This window comes from Ruditapes philippinarum, unplaced genomic scaffold (genome assembly GCF_026571515.1).
Source record: "Ruditapes philippinarum isolate M1 unplaced genomic scaffold, ASM2657151v2 ctg8304_1_1_1_1, whole genome shotgun sequence".
Classification (NCBI taxonomy): Eukaryota; Metazoa; Mollusca; class Bivalvia; order Venerida; family Veneridae; genus Ruditapes; species Ruditapes philippinarum.
In genome coordinates, this window is record NW_026862498.1 from 3,987 (window position 1) to 29,184 (window position 25,198).

Sequence of the window (25,198 nt, forward strand, 5' to 3'; positions counted from 1 at the left end):
ATCAGGAATTTGACATTGGCATACAAGCTCATATTCGACTTTTATTCCATGTTGTTCCAGGTTTGATCAAATCCATCAAATATATCAATGTCAGATAATATGAGCAAGATTCATTAAATTTGACTTGTCTGGGTCAAGGTCATTTAACATTAAAAATTACATTATTTGGGTAATTTAAACAGTAGTCAATGTGTCACAAAAGTATAATGTTTTGTCTAGTTATTTAATAAGTATTGGCCAATTTTAAAAAAATTCAATAATTTGACCTTGAAAGATAAAGTCGAGGTTAAGTTGTGTTTTAACTGTCCAGAAGGGTAATGTCCTGAAGTATGAAGACAACCCATTCATTCATTATTTAATAAATAGAGGATATTGAATGAGTGTAGTTTAATACTAAATTTATTGAACGAGTTGAATAAAATCATATTATGCGAGCCTCTGGCTCTCGAGTTCAATAAATTTAGTATTGAATCTACACAAATATAATATTCTTAGTTCTAGCAGGCAGCTTTTTCAGCAAACAAGATCTGTTTCAGCAATTTAGGTAATGACCACATAAGAATTATTCCTGAATAGTTTCAACTCTATTGGCCAAGTGACTGGAATGTTTCATTAAAAGCTTATTTCATCTTTTAGCACTGGTGGCCATCTTGTTCAATCATCAGACTGCAATCATTTCAGCAATTTTTGTAACAGACTTCTCCAAAGTTCATTAAAATCTACTAAGTAATTGAGGAGCAGATCTTGCTTGTATGTTTCTATTTCTGGCAGCCATTTTGTTCAGCAGAGCAATGGAAGACATAACACTGATCATTTCAGTATAGGTTCATCATTATTGACCAAATGAATATGGTAAAAATGTCATTTAAAGCTAGTTTCGATTGTTAGTTCTGGTAGCCATTTTTTATAGACCAGCCTTCTTGTTCAACAGACTGAAACTCAAAAATCATTTCCTGTATAATTTTGTCATTATTGACCTGGTGATCTAGGAGACGAAGGATGGCAGACATTGGAAGACACAATGGATCACCTTCAGCATTGTGTGCTCTGTAGAGCTAAAAGATTATTCCACTAGTCATATAATGTGTAATGGGTATGATTAATAAATCAACTCTTATTCAATGAGAAACACATTTGCATTTATTTCAAGTAATGTAACTTTTGTAAACAAGCAGAAAAAGAAATCATACATAGCTTCACTTTCATATTATTTTATTTTTACATACTAATATGTCTTCAAGAAGTAAAGTATTATTCAATGTCATACTTTGTCACATGACTGTCCATGAAAATAGAATTTTACATAATATATAAATGACAGCACTTTAAATATCTTGGTCATACTTTAAGAGTGTACATTATTATATTGGCTTATAATCCAGTTTTGATTCCAATTTCTTATTATCGGCCACTTTTCTGACGGCTTTCATAAAATCTTCTTCTATAACATAGTCTCTCTCGGCACGAATAGCAAACATACCTGAAAAAATCAATACAATAATATACTTAATATATATATCTAGTATAATAATTATACGGTGTGTTTGACTATTGTCGGTGCTTGACAGTAAGGAAAGTACAGTAACTCTGTAAAAAAAAATTATTTATCTTCACCAGGCTGATTTTCATAAAATGGGCTTGTCCTCCTTTGAATTTGAAACTAAAATTTATACTTTAAGGGATTCTGATAGTAATGTATTTAAGTCTGGCTACAAAGTAGATTATTTTTAATTTTTACCAGGCCATGAATCATTTCCGGAACACCTTTGGGATAGATACCTTATTTCCGGGACAATCCTGGTCATCCGGGACGTTATGGTATGAATTAACTGATACAGTCAAAATATAATATTCACTCTGGATAGATTTAACAAATTGTATAACATGGTCTGTCATTATTAGGATTTCTACATAAGAAAAAAGCCATGATATTTCTTGACCTATGTTTTGACAGTTTCAAGTATATGAGTACTTTTTTGTTGTAAGTACAAGAGTAAATTGTAAATACTTAAACATACCAGCTTCAGTACAGACATTCCTCAGATCTGCCCCATTGAAGTCATCAGATAATTTCACAACAGCTTCCCAATCTGTAACAATTATATACATTATTACATATTAAATTTGCTTAACTTTCTATAAATACATATACAATGTAATGTGTTCATAAATTCTTGATCTTAAAGTGGATTGGTCTACAATGGGCACAGGTTCCATTAGTACATGTATTACAAATATTGATAAAAACAACAGAAACATATCATTTGAATATTCTCATAACATATTTATTGAAAAAAATATTATGAGTTATAGGTCATCAAGTATGAAAATTTTATATGAATAATAATAATATTGTGTTTTAAAACATTTCATTATGTGTTATACATCTAAATTCTTCATTTATTACAGACTTTCCATTATAGACCAATTCACTTTAATATTTGATCTTTGTTCAATGAAACATTTCATTCACACAAAAAAATTGTTTTATTAAATTTTATCAGAGAAAATAAAGTTTTCAATAAACTGATTTACAAAATGCAAATATGAGCCGTGTCACGACAAAACCAACATAATGGGTTTGCGACTAGCATGGATCCAGACCAGTCTGCGCATCCAGGCAGTCTGATCAGGATCCATGCTGTTCGCTATCAGTTTCTCTACTTGTAATAGGGTTGGTAAGCAAATAGCATGGATCCTGATCAGACTGCGCGGTTTTGTCATGACGCGGCTCAATAAATATTTCAAACATGAGCAGCAGACAGAATCCATGGATGCTCCATGTCACTTCTTTAACATAGATTTATTTGTATCAAACTTAGTGGTCCATACAAGAAGGTACAATGAGAAACAGTGAGTAAATATGATGGAAGGCAGAATGATAGAGGAACAAATATTTTCATCATTTTTATTTTTCATTTCGTTCCGAGTAAGAGTCAGTTCCTAGTAAGAGTCAGACAGACACTTTTATAGTCATATGGTGACTTTCCAGCTTTTCTGGTAGAGGAAGACCTCAGGGGTACCTGGCACCCCTAATAGAAGTGTTCATGTTCTATAAGCTAGCTGGATTATTATAGCCTCCTTACATATAAAATTCTTAAGTCCATGGAAGGATTCAAACAAACACCAGTGAAGGGCAAGTTATTAGAAGTCAGTTACCTTAACCACACAGCCATAGACACCCAAGAACAAACTAGCTACAGTGTGTTCTTGTGAAATCATTTCAATTTTTTTTTGAAATTTCATGATGAAGAAATTTGAATATAGAATTTAGATCCAAATACTTTCTTAACAATTCAGGACAGTGAAAATGCCAGCTACCATATCAACAAGAACATTTCCCTTTTTTTCTGCCTTAAAATTTCATGAAAACAAAAATAATTGGAGTTTACCTATTTCTCCATGTTTTGCTATTGGTGCAGCATGAATCTTGAGAATATCAGCACGAGATTGTTCATTTGGTAGAGGTATTTCTGAAATAAACAAATCATATCATCACTCTCCATGTCTAATATTGTCTTTTACATTTCAATGAGACATCAGTTGTTTAATACCCTAGTGAGATATATATGTTATATCACTTTTTTTGAAACTAAATGATATAAAGACTTTTAGTTCTTGTTATTAAAATACTGAAAGGCAAAGCAAATAAAAAGCATAACAATAAGGTTCATCATGTTATATAATTTGGCATCATTTTGGTAATTTCCAACTAATTTAAATGCAAACTTATAAAACATGGCTTAACCCATTGCTTCATGAGCATTTTGTGAAAAATGGCTGTTTTCATTGAAAAGTCACCCGTTACAAGTTCAAATTGCTATAATACCATAAAAACTGCTTCAACACTAATCAAACTTGGCACAAATGTTGACTGGACCATTGTCCTTGCAACAACATGCTCAGACTTAAATTTTCTGTTACCATGGCAACGAGGGGACATCTCAAAATTGCCAAAAATCACTATTTTGCGTTGATTTTTTCCATCAAAATTGATTTCAAAGTGCTGCAACTTATCAATGGATTGAGATAGAGTCAAATGCTTTTCAGCGTTGGTTACACGTTACCTTATGATCAATCTGGGGTCATTTACAGCCTCTCACAAGTCCAAAATTTTCTTGGCGATGAGGGGGACTCCGCCCCCCTTCAAACCCCCCAAAACAGAAGGGGGCACATCCCCCTTCTGGCAACCCCCTGATGTATCTTTTGGTTGGGGGGCCGCGCCGAAAAAGAGGTCAATTTTTTTAACAACATTTCTCAAACAAAAACAAGTGTTTGGGGCCTAAATAAGGCATTTTTCATCATTTGAGACAACAAAAGGGGGGGGTGAAAAAGGCGTTAAAAGGCGTGTATATGAAGTAATGGGTTAACTGAAAATGATGAAAATACTTGAAATTACCCTAAATCGCGTTTTTTCATGTTTAAACATGGCCTGTCATATAAATTTGAAGAAAAATTGTTGTTTTGTAGATTTTTTTATTTTTTTCATTAACCCATTGCTTCATGAGCATTTTGTGAAAAATGGCTGTTTTCATTGAAAAGTCACCCGTTACAAGTTCAAATTGCTATAATACTATAAAAACTGCTTCAACACTAATCAAACTTGGCACAAATGTTGACTGGACCATTGTCCTTGCAACAACATGCTCAGACTTAAATTTTCTGTTACCATGGCAACGAGGGGACATCTCAAAATTGCCAAAAATCACTATTATGCGTTGATTTTTTCCATCAAAATTGATTTCAAAGTGCTGCAACTTATCAATGGATTGAGATAGAGTCAAATGCTTTTCAGCGTTGGTTACACGTTACCTTATGATCAATCTGGGGTCATTTACAGCCTCTCACAAGTCAAAAATTTTCTTGGCGATGAGGGGGACTCCGCCCCCCTTCAAACCCCCAAAAACAGAAGGGGGCACATCCCCCTTCTGGCAACCCCCTGATGTATCTTTTGGTTGGGGGGCCGCGCCGAAAAAGAGGTCAATTTTTTTAACAACATTTCTCAAACAAAAACAAGTGTTTGGGGCCTAAATAAGGCATTTTTTCATCATTTGAGACAACAAAAAGGGGGGGGGGGTGAAAAAGGCGTTAAAAGGCGTGTATATGAAGTAATGGGTTAACTGAAAATGATGAAAATACTTGAAATTACCCTAAATCGCGTTTTTTCATGTTTAAACATGGCCTGTCATATAAATTTGAAGAAAAATTGTTGTTTTGTAGATTTTTTTATTTTTTTCATTAACCCATTGCTTCATGAGCATTTTGTGAAAAATGGCTGTTTTCATTGAAAAGTCACCCGTTACAAGTTCAAATTGCTATAATACTATAAAAACTGCTTCAACACTAATCAAACTTGGCACAAATGTTGACTGGACCATTGTCCTTGCAACAACATGCTCAGACTTAAATTTTCTGTTACCATGGCAACGAGGGGACATCTCAAAATTGCCAAAAATCACTATTTTGCGTTGATTTTTTCCATCAAAATTGATTTCAAAGTGCTGCAACTTATCAATGGATTGAGATAGAGTCAAATGCTTTTCAGCGTTGGTTACACGTTACCTTATGATCAATCTGGGGTCATTTACAGCCTCTCACAAGTCCAAAATTTTCTTGGCGATGAGGGGGACTCCGCCCCCCTTCAAACCCCCCAAAACAGAAGGGGGCACATCCCCCTTCTGGCAACCCCCTGATGTATCTTTTGGTTGGGGGGCCGCGCCGAAAAAGAGGTCAATTTTTTTAACAACATTTCTCAAACAAAAACAAGTGTTTGGGGCCTAAATAAGGCATTTTTTCATCATTTGAGACAACAAAAAGGGGGGGGGGGAAAAAGGCGTTAAAAGGCGTGTATATGAAGTAATGGGTTAACTGAAAATGATGAAAATACTTGAAATTACCCTAAATCGCGTTTTTTCATGTTTAAACATGGCCTGTCATATAAATTTGAAGAAAAATTGTTGTTTTGTAGATTTTTTTATTTTTTTCATTAACCCATTGCTTCATGAGCATTTTGTGAAAAATGGCTGTTTTCATTGAAAAGTCTCCCGTTACAAGTTCAAATTGCTATAATACTATAAAAACTGCTTCAACACTAATCAAACTTGGCACAAATGTTGACTGGACCATTGTCCTTGCAACAACATGCTCAGACTTAAATTTTCTGTTACCATGGCAACGAGGGGACATCTCAAAATTGCCAAAAATCACTATTTTGCGTTGATTTTTTCCATCAAAATTGATTTCAAAGGCTGCAACTTATCAATGGATTGAGATAGAGTCAAATGCTTTTCAGCGTTGGTTACACGTTACCTTATGATCAATCTGGGGTCATTTACAGCCTCTCACAAGTCCAAAATTTTCTTGGCGATGAGGGGGACTCCGCCCCCCTTCAAACCCCCCAAAACAGAAGGGGGCACATCCCCCTTCTGGCAACCCCCTGATGTATCTTTTGGTTGGGGGGCCGCGCCGAAAAAGAGGTCAATTTTTTTAACAACATTTCTCAAACAAAAACAAGTGTTTGGGGCCTAAATAAGGCATTTTTTCATCATTTGAGACAACAAAAAGGGGGGGGGGTGAAAAAGGCGTTAAAAGGCGTGTATATGAAGTAATGGGTTAACTGAAAATGATGAAAATACTTGAAATTACCCTAAATCGCGTTTTTTCATGTTTAAACATGGCCTGTCATATAAATTTGAAGAAAAATTGTTGTTTTGTAGATTTTTTTATTTTTTTCATTAACCCATTGCTTCATGAGCATTTTGTGAAAAATGGCTGTTTTCATTGAAAAGTCACCCGTTACAAGTTCAAATTGCTATAATACTATAAAAACTGCTTCAACACTAATCAAACTTGGCACAAATGTTGACTGGACCATTGTCCTTGCAACAACATGCTCAGACTTAAATTTTCTGTTACCATGGCAACGAGGGGACATCTCAAAATTGCCAAAAATCACTATTTTGCGTTGATTTTTTCCATCAAAATTGATTTCAAAGTGCTGCAACTTATCAATGGATTGAGATAGAGTCAAATGCTTTTCAGCGTTGGTTACACGTTACCTTATGATCAATCTGGGGTCATTTACAGCCTCTCACAAGTCCAAAATTTTCTTGGCGATGAGGGGGACTCCGCCCCCCTTCAAACCCCCCAAAACAGAAGGGGGCACATCCCCCTTCTGGCAACCCCCTGATGTATCTTTTGGTTGGGGGGCCGCGCCGAAAAAGAGGTCAATTTTTTTAACAACATTTCTCAAACAAAAACAAGTGTTTGGGGCCTAAATAAGGCATTTTTTCATCATTTGAGACAACAAAAAAGGGGGGGGGGTGAAAAAGGCGTTAAAAGGCGTGTATATGAAGTAATGGGTTAACTGAAAATGATGAAAATACTTGAAATTACCCTAAATCGCGTTTTTTCATGTTTAAACATGGCCTGTCATATAAATTTGAAGAAAAATTGTTGTTTTGTAGATTTTTTTATTTTTTTCATTAACCCATTGCTTCATGAGCATTTTGTGAAAAATGGCTGTTTTCATTGAAAAGTCTCCCGTTACAAGTTCAAATTGCTATAATACTATAAAAACTGCTTCAACACTAATCAAACTTGGCACAAATGTTGACTGGACCATTGTCCTTGCAACAACATGCTCAGGCTTAAATTTTCTGTTACCATGGCAACGAGGGGACATCTCAAAATTGCCAAAAATCACTATTTTGCGTTGATTTTTTCCATCAAAATTGATTTCAAAGTGCTGCAACTTCTCAATGGATTGAGATAGAGTCAAATGCTTTTCAGCGTTGGTTACACGTTACCTTATGATCAATCTGGGGTCATTTACAGCCTCTCACAAGTCCAAAAATTTTCTTGGCGATGAGGGGGACTCCGCCCCCCTTCAAACCCCCCCAAACAGAAGGGGGCACATCCCCCTTCTGGCAACCCCCTGATGTATCTTTTGGTTGGGGGGCCGCGCCGAAAAAGAGGTCACTTTTTTTAACATCATTTCTCAAACAAAAACAAGTGTTTGGGGCCTAAATAAGGCATTTTTTCATCATTTGAGACAACAAAAAGGGGGGGGGGTGAAAAAGGCGTTAAAAGGCGTGTATATGAAGTAATGGGTTAACTGAAAATGATGAAAATACTTGAAATTACCCTAAATCGCGTTTTTTCATGTTTAAACATGGCCTGTCATATAAATTTGAAGAAAAATTGTTGTTTTGTAGATTTTTTTATTTTTTTCATTAACCCATTACTTCATGAGCATTTTGTGAAAAATGGCTGTTTTCATTGAAAAGTCACCCGTTACAAGTTCAAATTGCTATAATACTATAAAAACTGCTTCAACACTAATCAAACTTGGCACAAATGTTGACTGGACCATTGTCCTTGCAACAACATGCTCAGACTTAAATTTTCTGTTACCATGGCAACGAGGGGACATCTCAAAATTGCCAAAAATCACTATTTTGCGTTGATTTTTTCCATCAAAATTGATTTCAAAGTGCTGCAACTTATCAATGGATTGAGATAGAGTCAAATGCTTTTCAGCGTTGGTTACACGTTACCTTATGATCAATCTGGGGTCATTTACAGCCTCTCACAAGTCCAAAATTTTCTTGGCGATGAGGGGGACTCCGCCCCCCTTCAAACCCCCCAAAACAGAAGGGGGCACATCCCCCTTCTGGCAACCCCCTGATGTATCTTTTGGTTGGGGGGCCGCGCCGAAAAAGAAGTCAATTTTTTTAACAACATTTCTCAAACAAAAACAAGTGTTTGGGGCCTAAATAAGGCATTTTTTCATCATTTGAGACAACAAAAAGGGGGGGGGGTGAAAAAGGCGTTAAAAGGCGTGTATATGAAGTAATGGGTTAACTGAAAATGATGAAAATACTTGAAATTACCCTAAATCGCGTTTTTTCATGTTTAAACATGGCCTGTCATATAAATTTGAAGAAAAATTGTTGTTTTGTAGATTTTTTTATTTTTTTCATTAACCCATTGCTTCATGAGCATTTTGTGAAAAATGGCTGTTTTCATTGAAAAGTCACCCGTTACAAGTTCAAATTGCTATAATACTATAAAAACTGCTTCAACACTAATCAAACTTGGCACAAATGTTGACTGGACCATTGTCCTTGCAACAACATGCTCAGACTTAAATTTTCTGTTACCATGGCAACGAGGGGACATCTCAAAATTGCCAAAAATCACTATTTTGCGTTGATTTTTTCCATCAAAATTGATTTCAAAGTGCTGCAACTTATCAATGGATTGAGATAGAGTCAAATGCTTTTCAGCGTTGGTTACACGTTACCTTATGATCAATCTGGGGTCATTTACAGCCTCTCACAAGTCCAAAATTTTCTTGGCGATGAGGGGGACTCCGCCCCCCTTCAAACCCCCCAAAACAGAAGGGGGCACATCCCCCTTCTGGCAACCCCCTGATGTATCTTTTGGTTGGGGGGCCGCGCCGAAAAAGAGGTCAATTTTTTTAACAACATTTCTCAAACAAAAACAAGTGTTTGGGGCCTAAATAAGGCATTTTTTCATCATTTGAGACAACAAAAAGGGGGGGGGGGGTGAAAAAGGCGTTAAAAGGCGTGTATATGAAGTAATGGGTTAAGACAAATAGAAAATTTTCAGTACATCTAACTTTTAAAATTTTTTACTAACATTTAGCGTTCATGAAAATTTCATACTGCTTTTTATTTGAACAGATTATGTTGTTTTTTTTTGTATACCAAAATGTTGGCAGAATACATACCAATTTTTCTATCGAGTCTACCAGGTCTAAGTAGAGCAGGATCTAGTGTATCTGGTCTATTTGTGGCCATAATCATCTTAACTTTACCTAATGCATCAAACCCATCCATCTGATTCAACAACTGAAAACAACCAATGTAAATACTATATTATTTGAATTAAAGCCAAACAGTTCAGGGCCGGCAAAATCTGATTTTGACTAACTTGTCCGTTTTTACTTGAAGCATTTCTTTACTTGTCCGTATGATACTTTATTTTAGAAAATTTCCACTTGTCCATACAGGCTGTGGGACAACCTGGACAATTGATTTTGCCGCCCCGGCAAACTGATACCAATAGTCCTATAAGGTCATATTTGGACTTTTCAGCTTTACTTGTAGACAAAGACAACAGATATAAGATGGCAAACATGTATATTTATTTCCTCTTAATGTTCTCATTGTCATTTACTAGTGTCAAAAGTATCTGCATTATTATTTAATACTTTAAAGGCTAGCTACTCAAAATATTCTACTTCGCTTACTTGATGCCACTAGGGATTTCACGAGAATCTGATTAAGTTGCACATGGCCATGAAAATCATGCACATAAATATTGAATAAGGATTTTCAACATAGGTATATATGTAGTCTTGCCTTTCATGACAGCAGTTAATTTCAGCAGCCTACTTGTTATCACTTCAGTTTGTTACTATTTATACGCATGCATGTTGTAACAGATTATATATAAATCAATCTACCTCCATAAGAGTTCTCTGTATCTCTCTATCTGCTGATGTGCCCTCAGAAAATCTTCTACCACCTGTAATATATCATATAGTATATTATACATGTACATATAACAATATCTATATATACTATATATATGGGCTTTAAATAAATTCTCAAGTTTCTGTAGATGTAAATACATGTAAATATAATAATATATAGACCTTAAAATATGTATTCTGTACACCTTTATAATCTCAATTATCATATTATATGTTAATGATAAAATCATTATCATACTAAATTAACCCATTCCTATGTTGTTTGGAATCGGCATTACCTAAATACATTTAATACTGAACTTAAAGAAGTACATGTACTGCTAAAGATAGATGTTAAAATGTGACAGTAACGTTGGACGGTTTATAGATACGGATGGACTTTTATTGAATACTTACCTTTCATTCACTGTTCAATTTATTTGGGCAAATTACAGATTTTATCATTAACATGCAATATGATTATTGAGATTAACAAGAGCTGTCCGTAAGACAGCGCGCTCGACTTTTTTATTGCTTGCCAATAAAAAAAGTTTTTGCAGTAAAAGGCAATACAAGAATCTCTGTATTTTTAAAGTGAACAATGGCCATGAGCATTAAGATATTTAGTGAAGAATTATTTTACTGAATTGTGTAACTTGTCCACCAATCAAATAGGCGAGATAAAATGTGAAATATGCATATACTACTGATTTTAATTTCAAGTACAAAAAGAGAAAAATAACTAGTTGTTTGATACCCTTGAATATTACAGCAATGTTTATATGACATAATTTATGGTAAAGTGAACAAGTGGATAGGAATGAATTTTTTTAGATTTTTTAAGTTTTTTAGTGCTTGCCTATAATACAAAACATTGACAGTTAAGGGCCATAATTCAAATAAAATCTTTGACAGAATTACCTTCTCCTGGACATGTTTGGGAATCATGATTGTAAACAAGTATTCCAACTTTCAAATTAATATCTCAAACAGTTCAGTCAAAAAGTGGACTGGTACTAAAAACTTAACCAAGATTCTAAGTCGATAAAAGGCCTTAATTTTTAAAACAAATCCTTGACAGAGTTACCTTCTCTTGCGTACAGATGGGGGTAATGATGTGAAATAGAAATAAAAGTTTCAAAGCAATATCTCAAAGGGTTAAGGCAATAAGTGGATTTTACCCATATTCAATGTATTTTCTAAGTCAAAAAGGGGCATAATTCTGTCAAAAACCTTGACAGAGTTATGTCCTCTTGTCTGTTGATGAAGGTCGTGATGGTAAACAAGTATGGTCAGTTTCAAAGCAATACCTCCAATGGTTTTGAAATAAAGTGAGGTGGTACAAAAAACTTAACCAAGCTCAATACACTTTCTAAGTCAAAAAAGGGCCATAATTCTGTCAAAAACCTTGACAGAGTTATGTACTCTTGTCTGTAGATGGAGGTTATGATGGTGAACAAGTATGGTAAGTTTCAAAGCCATACTTGTAATACTTCTGAAATAAAGTGGGGTGGTACGAAAAACTTAACCAAGGTGTGACGCCAACGCCGACGCTAACGCCGACGCCGACGCCGGGGCGAGTAGGATAGCTCCCCTTTTCATAGAAAAGTCGAGCTAAAAAGGTGTCCAAGTATGCATTAACAATTTTGGGGATATCCAGATGTAAATATGAAGTTCATGACCGGAACAAACAGCATAAGACGACCTGGTTCTTATCAGGCAGCAAAAGCTTATCAGTTTTTGTTCAAGAGTGTTATTGATTAAAGACCTACAGAAACATACCAATAGCATCAATTTCATCCATAAATATGATACATGGTTGATGATCTCTAGCGTATGCAAACATTTCTCGGATTAACCTGGCACTCTCACCAATATATTTATCTACAATAGCACTCGATACAACCTGAAATATACAAACAATTTAACCATTATCATATAAAATGACTCAGCCTTAGATTTGTCACGTGTTTTCAATACAAAAATACAATCATTTACAATCAGCTACTATCATCATTCAATCTAGTTGGACTAAATGAAAGTGTAGGTCAACCTGGATAACAATTGAATCGAGAACATATGTAACTCAGAATGAGAAATAAACCCCACATTTTTCACAACCAAATTGCAGTCCAAATTGTTTATTTTTTGTTGTTGCTTGAAATCAGCTTTTCAGATTTGAACTTTACATTCTTACAGAACACAGCTTCTAATATTTTGAGAAACAGATCAATATAGTCATATTTAAATTTTTGACCAATTAAAATAATGTTTAAAGCTACATGCTTCCAGATGAGTCAAAATATTTCAATAAAATAAAACTTGAAAAAAATGTACTAAGATGTAAGGAAATGTAAAAGGTTTCAAGATTCAAGAATTATTTTACATATTATGTGCGATTAATGACAGTATTTACAATTATATTGCTACTGCGTAAGTAAAGGCTATTTATGCATATTTTGACCACTTTTTGGTAATTTACGTGGTTTGTAAGTGCCATTGATAATGTGTAAATTGCTTCCTTTTGGTTAATTCACAATATTACACATTCGAATACATTTTCAGAATTTTCATGAAAATTAGCATGTATCTGGAGGCGTGTTGCTTTAAATTGTTTATATAAATAAATGTATATATGTACATACGAAAAAGTCCCTACTTAAGTAGATGAACTGTAAAAGAAGTACAAAATTCACTTACTTTAAGAAAGTTGGCATCAAGTTGTGACGCTACAGCTCTTGCTAGGAGAGTTTTACCAGTGCCTGGTGGGCCATACAATAAACAACCTTTTGGTGGTGTGATACCTACACGCTGGAATAACTCAGGGTTCATCAAAGGCAGTTCAATTACCTGAAATCAAAAACAAAATGATAATATCATAATAAGTATTATTTTCATTGACAGCTCATGCATTAGTCAATTGCAAACCCTTGCCACTTAACTACATGGAATAGTGGGGACTTAAACTGTAACGACCATGCCTACCAAGATAGTTAGATGGTACAATTCTAAATTCCTGTGCTCTATTGGAAATATCCTTCTCTTTTCTGGCAACTAAATAAAACCAACACATTAACCTGGCAGTGCAAGCATGTGGGGAAGGTAACAACATGGTTCATTTTCCCCATGTCATCCCAAGACTCCTTTAGGGGGTTGGAGCAAGCGTTACAAATGACTAGTTCACTACCTGTCATAAAACAAATAATCAACAGAGACAAAATAATGTTCTTTTTTCAAGCATAGGAAGCTTTGAGAATATTGTTTTACCTCACATAAAACAATTGTTTTTTACATTAACATTCTAGCAACATATTTTGTGTAATTTGTGCAGTTAAATATACAGTACCTCTCTAAGTTCTCTAATCTGTTCTCCCAGACCTCCAACCTGGTTATAACTCACATCACCGGGATCTTCTATAGACATGTTGTACACTAGTGGATCTACTTCACGTGGTAAATGTCTAAAACATACAACAGTCATTATGTATACATGAAAAATATTGATATGAGCTGTATCATGACAAAATCAACATAGTGCGTTTGCGACCAGCATGGATCCAGACCAGCCTGCGCATCCGCGCAGTCTGATAAGGATCCATGCTGTTCGCTTACAAACCCTATTACAAGTACAGAAACTGATAGCAAACAGCATGGATCCTGATCAGACTGTGCGGATGCACAGGCTGGTCTGGATCCATGCTGGTCGCAAACCCACTATGTTGGGTTTGCCATGGCACGGCTCATATCATTGTTCAAATAGGAACAAAGAAGATTCAAATGTGTAACACAATAACTTGCCTTAATCTATTTATTGCTATTAAATACAGTAAGTTACTACACATGTCCAGTAGATTTTTACCTTACCATGCTAAATATCTTCAGCTGACATAGCTGACAAACCATTTTTCAATCGGGAAAAAAACATTTGACATTTTTAGGGAAAATTTCAAAAAATGTACTGATTAAATAGCCAACTGTGCAGGCTATGATCAAATGACATAGATGTGCTGGCTGATCTTAGTCTGCATGTATCATACAAGTAACCTCAGTTAATATCTGATAACATGTACATGAATTAAAGGTATATAATTATACATCATCTTCCAAAATGTGTTAAAATTGTTGTTATTGTAATTGTAGGAGGAGGAAATGACCAGGGTTTGATATATTCTCCTTTACCTTTTCAAAAAAAGCAGTATCTTATCAACAATTTATCAACAATTTATGAAACTTTCCTTTGTGTTTTAATTTGTACATATTTGAATGAAGTTGCTTAACATCATGGCATTATGTTAAATTTGACACATATTCAATATAATGATTATATTTTGAAATCATACCTCATTATTGTCAGTGTTGTCATATCTAGAGCAACTCTGGTTCCCGACTTCAACTTGGCTTTATCAAGCTGACGCCTGCATCCCACAACATACCGGGGACCGTTTGTTGCCTTTACAATAACTAAATAGGTAAAATATGAAAATTAATTAAATGTGATAATTTTTGTATTTCTTAGTTATTTCTTATTTATTAAAACTAACACATCTTGCTCAGTTTAAATTATCAGGACACAACTAATATTAAGTATCAGACAGAAACTTTAATTAAGGCAGTTGTTCATATAAATTACTAAACATTATACTGTAAACATTTTGCAGAATGAATTAATAATTCTAACTGTACAAGACATATAAAAAACTTACATTTATCTTCTGTTAGTTGTTTAAGAACCTCTCCAACAATCTGTAATACACAAAGTGAGGAATAATATTATAAATGATGCACAAAAGTATTACCAAGATATGATAAACCTAATATCTAACACTAACAGTGTCTACAATATAATATGTTTAAATACACTATATAATTAAAGAACTTATTGTATGTTTCAATGCATTATTCAAAATCAAAAACCTTACTGGTTTAATAATAACCAACCCTCTCCAGATGCTCGTTCATTGGTTACTTTTTCCAGGGGTTTCATATTGTGACAACTGGGAACGTATTTTTATGTTTGACTATGATACAAAAGAGAAAGAACATCAAAACACTCGGCAATCTAATTTATACTCAGGGGCTATGCCCCCTTGTACAAATCAGATAGCTTCGTGTTTCGATGCTCTTTCTATTACAAAGGGCATAAGGAACTTTCTAATTGGCAATATGTTATGGTACATTTTGCAGTTAGCCAGTTTATTAAGGATGGCCACATTAAACACTATTTGTTATTATGCATCTCCTATTTAGAAGTGGTTTGTCCATTATTAGCAATTTGCTAAGCTGCTTATCATGAGGAAACAGTTACAAGTTACAGTTTGAAAACAGCTCTACATACTTTTAGCCATACAAACAATTATTTAAAATGGTAAATTTTGCACCACATCCTATACCTATAGTGTTGTTGTTTAGTTTTATGAACATGTTTAAAGTACAAGTATTCAGTGGAGTAAAGATAAGATTAAAGAACAGAACAATACCTGACCAACACTCTGCAAGGCTTTAAGATCATTTTCAGATTTGTCATACTGTTTTGTAAGATCCTTCAACTGTTCTCTCACTGAAAATATATCAAGATGTAAGACATCAATCAGCTTCTACACATGAAGAAATTGCTGTTGTCACATCAACACTATTTAGTCCATAAAGTAATTTTACAGATTTAGAATGATTCATTGGCACTTGATGGCAATTTATTTTATTTATCCACTACACGTTGTGACCGACTATCCACAGAGAAAATAATAAACTTTAATTTATACCTCACACACTTGTCAAATCAATAAAACAACTTTTGTGTATATAATATAAAGTAGTAACTTAGTTGTTTAACAGGGAATCACAAGTTATTCAAACGGAATGTGTCAATCACATTCCACTGGTTAGACTTCACATCCTTAAGATTTTGCATTATGCAGAATGTTCTTTTTTGTGTAAATTGATATTAATGTATGTATATTGGAATATATATTTCAGATTTAAAAATAAACAAGCATTTCTTTTTTCATACATTTGTGCATATTTGGCATTTCATATCACAACAAAAATGTGAACAGTTCTGAACCGTGAAAATACAAAATAACATTATCATTATTTTCCAAAATTTTATTCTTCTAACTTTTGTTGTCTGTGTTAAACAGTTAAGTACCACCGAAAAATGAGGCACCGGTATACAATATATATAACAAAAAATGGAGTCGAAACGTTTAGGCTAGTACTCTACTCTCTAGGAGGTGAAACGTCAACGGGAGGTGAAAAGTGACTTTCAGTCATAAAATCATTTTGTTTACCTTGCAATATTCAACAAATTTATTATAGCGAGCTCTAAGAGCTGGCCTGAAGGGCCTGCTCGCAAAGCAAGCTTTACGGTAACGCGAGTACCACTACCTGCTAGATAGTGATGGTTTTGAAAACTTTCGTTCAAAGTACTGAATTCACACATCGCAACTTTTCGAATTAAGAGATAACGATAAAAGCCGAGGTATTCTGATTGAAAACGGAAGCATAGACTGGTGTCCTGCGCACTTATGTAGGAACCATAATAGGACAGTGATCCAGAATAAACGGAAGCAGTGTATATCGAATGATAATTTTCAAAAGACTATTTTAGATAATTTTCTACCAGACTGGTTTAATACTGAAATATCCAATGCTATGATGAAAAGAGACCATGCCAAAAGGTCTAATGAGGAAGATTCCTTCAAATACTGGAGAAATAAAACAAAATCACTTATAGCAGATGCAAAAAAGTCATTTTATACAAATTCAATAAATAATAATCCTAACAACCCTAAAAAGCTATGGAAAAATCTTAAAGACATTTCAGGTAAATCATCCAAATCTCAAACAAACTTTATCGTTGACATATCAGGTAACCCCATACAGGACGCGCACACCACTGCTGAATATTTCAATGATTTTTTTGCTAATGTATTTAAAAAAGCTCCTGAAAATTGTTCTCTACTTTCAAATGAAGACAAAACAACAATTCATGAGTTCACCACTAAACACATAAGTGCAACTTCTTCCTTTCAGATCCCACAAATACAAGAAGAATTTGTCATCAAGCAACTCAAATCCCTTGACTCAAATAAAGCAACAGGTTTAGATGACATAGGAGCAAAATTTTTAAAAATCTCAGCTGAAGTAATAGCAAAACCACTCACACAAATATTTAATCAAAGCATTTCTACATCTGTATTCCCTTCACTTTTCAAGAAAGCAAAGATAATTCCAATTTTTTCAAAAAAGGAACAAATCTGATACAAATAACTATCGTCCTATTTTCGATTCTCCCTGTTCTTTCCAAAGTACTAGAAAAAACATGTCAGTAATCACCTTAAAAATTTTCTTGAAACACATTCATTATTGCATAAGACTCAATCAGGTTTCCGCTCACATCATTCATGTGAAACAGCATAACATCTATCATTGACACTTGGATTTCTGCAATCAATGACAAAACAAACTAGTAGGCACTGTTTTTCTTGATCTAACTAAGGCATTTGATTTACTTAATCATTCCCTTTTTAATTCAAAAGATGACACAATATCAGTTTTGCAGGGGAAACACTTAACTGGTTTAAATCTTATCTCTCAAACAGAACACAACAGGTCTCAATCTCTGGCAAATTATCAAGTGCTAAAGAAATATCATCTGGAGTCCCTCAGGGTTCTATACTTGGCCCCGCTCTATTCATTCTATATTATAAATGACTTGCCTTTAAACCTTCCAAATACATCTACTGACATGTTTGCAGATGATACAACTATCACCTCATTTGGATCATCTATTGACTCAGTCTACAGATCGCTACAAAATAGCATTGACATCATCTACGACTGGTGTGCAAGAAACTCTATGATACCAAATCCACAAAAAACAAAAGCAATGATAATCTCCCCATCAAATATCATTTACAACACCATCAAATCAAGCAATGATTACATTTTGAAAATGCAGGAAAATGACATTGAATTTACTAACTCTGAAAAATTGCTGGGAATTCACGTGGATCATAGATTATCATGGAACTGTCAAATTGAACAGCTGATTAAAAAATGCAACTCATTACTGTATCTTCTCCTCCGTATCAAACAGTACCTTAACAAACAAATTGAGAATAGTTTTTTATAATGCATACATATTACCACACCTTGATTACTGCTGCACTATTTGGGGAAATTGTAATGATGAATTACTGAACAGCATATACAAATTTCAAAAGAGAGCCGCCCGTATTATACTTGACAAAGACATTGATACCACCTTCAAAAATATTGTTTATGAGTTGAATTGGTGTTAAAAATACAATGACCGCATCCATTATAAAAAAAGCAATTCTTGTTTACAAATCCATTAACAATCTATTGCCACTTTATATGTCTGATTTATTTTCACATACAAATCACACAACTCTGAGATCAAACACTCAACAGACACTACATATACCAAAACCTAGATTAGAATTTTGCAGAAAAGCTCTTGCTTACTCTGGGCCTAAAATCTGGAACAAAATACCATTACATATCAGGCAATCAAAACAGTCTTTCACTATTCAAAAAAGTCATATTTAACATGGTGGTTCTCTGGTGGAAACCTCTGCTTAGATGTATACATGTATAAATATTTGTTTTTTTATATTGGTTGAATATTTTTTTGTTAATATGTATGTAAATTTTCAATTTTGTTACCATCCAATTCAATGTTGAATGTATGTATATAATATCAACTCATTTTTTTTTTTTTTTTTTTTTTTTCTCTTTTTCTTTCTTTTTTCAAGGTTGATCTATATGTATGTCAGTGTTGATGTATAATAATGAAATCTACTTGTGTTATTATTTAATCTTTTATTGATGTATTATATTTTGTATATTGTTTTGTATATTGTTGAGGCCCACAGGGAAGACTGGGCTTGCCCAACTGTGTTGCCTCATTAAATAAAGTCGTTACTTACTTACTTACTTACTTAAAAGGAAAATGTAAAATAAAAATGAACGATTATTTTATACCATTTCACAGTAAAAGTAAATCAAGCTTGCTTTGAGGCTTTACCTTTTTTAATAGCGAGCTATATCCGAACACCAATATCTTTTATTCAGTTGTTAACGCTGTACAGACGTTTAAAGTATTGTTTACGTGACGTCACAATGTAGCGCCAAACAGCACGTGCAAAACAATCAAATCAAGTACGCTATTTTAATGTCGTAAACGTTCAAAGTTTTACATTTATTTCACTTCTAATAATCTTTATTTCGCTTGAAAAATTATAGAGTGAAATAAAATAAACAAACAAAGTTTTATCAACGTTTTTAAAACTCGCTATTCATTTAACGACAGGGACGGAGCCATATTTAACACAGTATGTGTGACGTCAAACGCACTCGTTACTGCATTTGAAATAAAAATGAGCGATTATTTCATACCATTTTACATTAAAAGTACATCGAGCTCGCTTTGAGGCTTTGCCTTTTTCATATTATTAATATGGGGAAGTCAAAGCGGGTCCGGGCTTTGGCTTGCCCAGTAGCCTACATCAGCATGCCCACTCAATTTTAAATGTAGGGGTACATGTACCCCCTGTCATTGAAAAGTGGGGGTACATTTCAAAATCTGGGGGTACACATAAGTTTAAACATGTTTTTGTTTGTAAGAACATTTTATATAAATGTAGTATAATATAGTATAATTATTGTTTTGTTTTGTTAATATTTTTCATGAAATTATTTCATTTTAATGCATCAACACATGGAAATCGTTTTTTTTTTTTTTTTTTTTTTTTTTTTTTTTTTTTTCACTTTTATACAAAATCAAATTTTATTCTGGTTAAATAAGTCCACTCTATAGACAAAAAGTTTATATTTGTAAAAAAAAACCTTAATGTATATAGGCAGGGTTTAGCGGAATGAATAGGAAAATCGTGTACAGCTTCACACAGTGTGTTAGAGATTCATCCGATCGACAATTATTTTAGCAAATATCTTCAAAATGGGGGCAAATTGAAGATCGATATTTAAAGATTTAATGCTGATTTAATAATAAAGGAACAATTCATTTTCATGTTTGGCTTGGAAACTGAGAATTTTTGCACAATTTTAGGGTTTCTGAAATTCCGGCGAACGTGAAATCGCCGATGTTCGGGATCAATTTTCGGATCAAAGAAAAGCGTACGTGTATTTTGGTTAGTTGTCCTGGCATTTCGGCACAATATGTTAAATCATTTAAACTCTTATAGAACGTTTTTGCAAGAATGAAACGAAAGCAAAATTTTGCTTAGAAAGTGCCGAAAATTTCGAGAATAATTCAAAATTACACTCATTTGTAATTTGAGAAAACAGTCTTTAAACTTGCGGCGTAAATAGTCGATATTCTTATCCTTTTGTCGGTAAAATTTGCTTATTTATTCTTATCCTTTTGTCGGTAAAATTTGCTAATTTCCAATCAACTGTTGATCAAAGATGTTAAATTATCACCTCGTGTTATATCTGGTAATTACATGTACAGCGCGTGTATACATTAGTCTGATCTCTATTGCGTGATAATAATTGAAAGTGTTATCGCTGATTGGCTAATCGCTTCACGGGTCGATGTGCATAGGACTGCCTACCTATAGACTGACACGCGCTGACGTATTTGTGTATTTGTGGTCGTATGATGCGTCCCCAGGCAAAATTAAGAGTACATAGGCTATCCCAAACATTAATTCTGAGGATTTTACTTTGCGTGCATGTACCCCCTGCTTACAATTTTTATGCGTGCATCTAGAATTTTGTGCGTGAATTACGCACTGTAGTGCGTGAATGGGCATGCTGCTACATGTGAATATTTAAAAGAAAATCAAATAAAAAACATTTAAAAAATATATAGAATTCTATACCTATCAATAAAATTTTCAGTGTCAGTTCTAGTCGGGCGCCGCCATTTACAATGTATGATAATAGAAAAGTATTCCGATAACGGAACAAATCTCAACTTTTCGGATTAGTAATAATCGTCGAGTGTTCCGAGTGAAAACGGAAGCGGTGTATGTAATATCGAATGACACCTTTAAAACGGAAAGAATGAAAGGATTTTTTAATGACTTCCCCGTTCATAGGCTTTGCCTAATTTCATATTATTCAAGGTGCAAAAAATTTATGTCATACATTTCCAGCATGGGGATGGGACATCTTCGGAGGAAATGTCTTCGAAATGTTTTAGATGAAAACATTGTCCTCAGTGAAAGTATTTTGACATTTAAAACTCTACTCGACCGGAGCTGACAAAGTAAAAGATTTAATACAAGTGACATTTATTGAAGTTATCCTTGATAATACTGTATAGGAGGAGCTTACAAGCCATCTTGGCTTAAATGCTCAGAAGAAGAAGGTAAAGGAAACGTTTGGCATTCCCAAGCGGAAGCCGGTGAATCAGCACAAAAACGCCGGGTAATGGCAAGTGTTTTCTTGTAAAATAAGGGGTTATATTTATCTGATTTTGAATATTTGGCAAATACTTACTTTCTTTCAAACGTGCCTCTAATTCTTTGTGCTCTAGGAGCTTCTTTCTGTAATCAGAAAGAGCTTTTTCTCTCACACCTTCTGCGACGGTCGTCATTTTTGTATTTCAATCTTTTTGCTCTCCGACTGAGAAGAGTATTTTTTTTGCGACATTAAAATTCGTCAAGACAAAGAACTTTTTTGAAACATATAAATATGTTGGTCAACAATTCACGTTTTTAATGTGCCAGGCTGATGGTATCTCAAGAATTACTTCTAACCGTGTTTTGTATTTTACGACATACTTTGATTGACAGTTGCTTTACGGTAATGTAAATTGATAATTTTTTCCAATAAAATAAAAGCATCTTTTTAAGATGACCCGCAAAGACAAGAGCACACCTGGATAATTGCATGGTGAGTCACATAGATTTCAATGAATTTTTTTGAAGCATGTAAAAACTAGATGTGAAATCGCAAGCCTTTGATGATAAAATTTTGAAGAAAAAAAAAGTTAACTGCGAGTATGAAAGTCTATTTGGCATATGTGAAATTTTAAGTATTTTCTGCTAGTTTAGGGACAGAGCTGACCATACCAAGGCTAGTTCTGGCTTCCAAAACTGTATAAGCAGCTTTTTAAAATTTTTGTTTTTCATCTGATGCAGCATTAAAGTTTTGGATTAGACCCATTACGAAACCTAGTCAAAATATATTGACGTGCCAAAGCTTGATTCTGAGATATTTTCGTTCTGGGGCAGAATCTCGCTTTAACGTCAAAACCAAAAGGAGACCTTTCTGTGGTGAAACGTGGATTTCGATGTTAATGTAAAAAATGCAGACAATTTAAACTAAGAATCTATTTCAACAATACAATTTTAAGGAATCAACAGCACAAAAAGTGCTAGACTATCAACTTAGAAGTAAGTAAAACCACGTTAGTTTCATTCGCCGTTCTCGTTTGATGTACCAAAACGCCGCCATATTGTGATGTTGCTACAGTAATTTAACATGTACGCTAAAAATCGATATTGTTCGGTACCGCGCGCGTGAATTGTTGTCATTTTTTTTTTTGCGTAGGACAAAAAAAAAAAATATGAAAAACTGTTAAACAGTGCTTATTAAAAGTTAAATGTTGTTATTATTAATTATATTTATTGCTACATTAAATAAATCGCCAGGAAATAATCTTTAACTATTTTTTTTCTAATTGAATTGAAATCTTTAAAAATGATGCGGAAGAAAACTTTTAAAATTTGGACCTCTTTTTTATAAACATGTTTGTTAAAGGATAAACAAATATTGTAAATTTCATTAAAATTATATTGTCACCACTCTGTAGTATTATCTATGTTAGAATAATTATGTTAGTTACATACAACTTGCTGCGTATTAAAATTCAGCAACTCCTTGCCTAGAAAGATTTGTTTTCCCAAACGTGCATTACGCTATGAAAGATTTTTTTGAATTCAAATGGTAAATTCTTGCGTTAATTTTTCATTCCCCTCAACAGTTTTCAGAAAAGTAAAAACTCGTTTACGCCGAGCGCCCATTTTTCGATTTGTCTGCGTTTTACATGTACCATTTTATCCTTGTAATAAAAGACTATAATCATAGCATATGCCGTAATGGGCTGGATATTTGGGTGTTTTTAAGCGATGTTCCAGAAATGTTTTTTGTTCCGGAATAGAAAATATCCAACCATGTATTTATTTTTGAAACGTTACGTGTCAACTATTCCACAACGCCGACACCGGTACGCTGACCAATATACACTTCGGAAATGTTGACACTGCGCAGTTCTGTTTCTTCCTTACTTAAATTCTTTGTGTCAACTTAACATTGATAAGATTAAGTTTTGGATAAATTTGATTTAAAGAAAATTATTTAAATTGGAGCCGTGATTCCTATCCGGAATCAGTTAAACAATTTTCCAAATTGTAAAGAAAAGTTATTTTTAGATTGTAATTACATGTATTTAATTTTCAATTTATAATTATAAATATACTTGATGATTCATTTTAAAGACGATAATCTTATGCTTAAATTTCTTTCTATAATTCATTTATGAAAATTGTTTAAACGGTGGTAAGAAATTAAATGTGTTCCGGCCACAGTTTCCTCGGTTATTTTCCCGGCTCTGAATTAACGCAAGATATACCAACTTTTTAAGTTTTGAGTTGTGACATTTAATATTTAGGAACTATTTTCTGTTTTTCTATCTAAATTCACTAGAATGTTAAAATTATTGAAAAAAAAAAAGAACTTGAAGAGGCGCCGGTTTCCCTTGCCGATTTTAAAAGTTCGTTTCCAAAGCAACAACTTTAATACTTGGGGGCAGTAGCAATCTGTATCATATAATTGTTTAAAATGAGTAAACGTGTTGCATAACCCTTAAATCTTATATGATCGGACAAGAATCAAAGAAATCACAGACACTTTGGGTGTGTGTAGCTCAAAACGCCTTTAAAATCCAAAATGAAATGTATATTTGTCAACTTCGGGGTGCCACGTTTGAATTTGTCGAAATATTTTGTAAATGGAGTAAAAACGGCGATAATCTCGATGTTTATTTCGGCTGTTGCGTTGTTTATATTGATGTGGAAGTTTAAAAATTGACCATCATCATGAAGAATTATATCTTCTGTGTCTGTGGGTCAAAGGATTATGTGAAAATTTGGAAACGGAATAAAATACATGGTGTTTTTGACGGTAGATGTGCGGATTTTTTCCGGCGAACATTTTTATCTTGTGTATTATTATAGACGTTGAAATTTGATTTTTTTTTCAAAACGGCTTATATTAAGTATTCTTATATATATACACATGATCAGTACATGTGCTGGGATTGACAAATATGCATTTCTTTATTTTAAATCGTTTTGAGTTCCACACCCTACACCCCTGTGGCGCAGCGTTTTGTTTATGTAACATTGTAAAATAACCGCCATGATTCTTCAAATCGCACTTCGCCATGCGTGTATTTTATAAAAGAAAATAATTTCTAAGACGCCATAAAAGTGAAATGTATGGAATAAATCTTTACTGTATACCAACATTATGAAAGTCTTTTGCAAAACAAAAAACAACAAAAAAATGAAGCGGGCACCTGTTTCTTGAAATAGATTTCCGAGTATTTTTCCCTGTACCACGGTCATTTTAGAACAATTTCATGTCTACGTGTGTGTTCGTGTGTGTGTTTTTTTCTTTCTATAATCATCT

At 33.8% G+C, this 25,198-nt stretch overlaps 1 protein-coding gene across 1 annotated transcript; it reads right to left on the bottom strand.

Moving 5' to 3' along the window:
* Positions 1-1,114: 1,114 nt before the first annotated feature.
* LOC132719296 (26S proteasome regulatory subunit 10B) lies at positions 1,115-22,161 on the bottom strand. The gene is made up of 12 exons (XM_060703062.1): positions 22,001-22,161; positions 15,982-16,061; positions 15,208-15,247; positions 14,845-14,965; positions 13,851-13,965; positions 13,205-13,354; positions 12,287-12,410; positions 10,496-10,557; positions 9,758-9,878; positions 3,393-3,473; positions 2,019-2,090; positions 1,115-1,480 (listed from the first exon to the last, which is right to left on the bottom strand). The coding sequence occupies exons 1-12, from the start codon at positions 22,095-22,097 to the stop codon at positions 1,362-1,364; spliced, it is 1,182 nt and encodes a 393-aa protein (XP_060559045.1). The 5' UTR covers positions 22,098-22,161; the 3' UTR covers positions 1,115-1,361.
* Between the last annotated feature and the right edge of the window lie 3,037 nt (positions 22,162-25,198).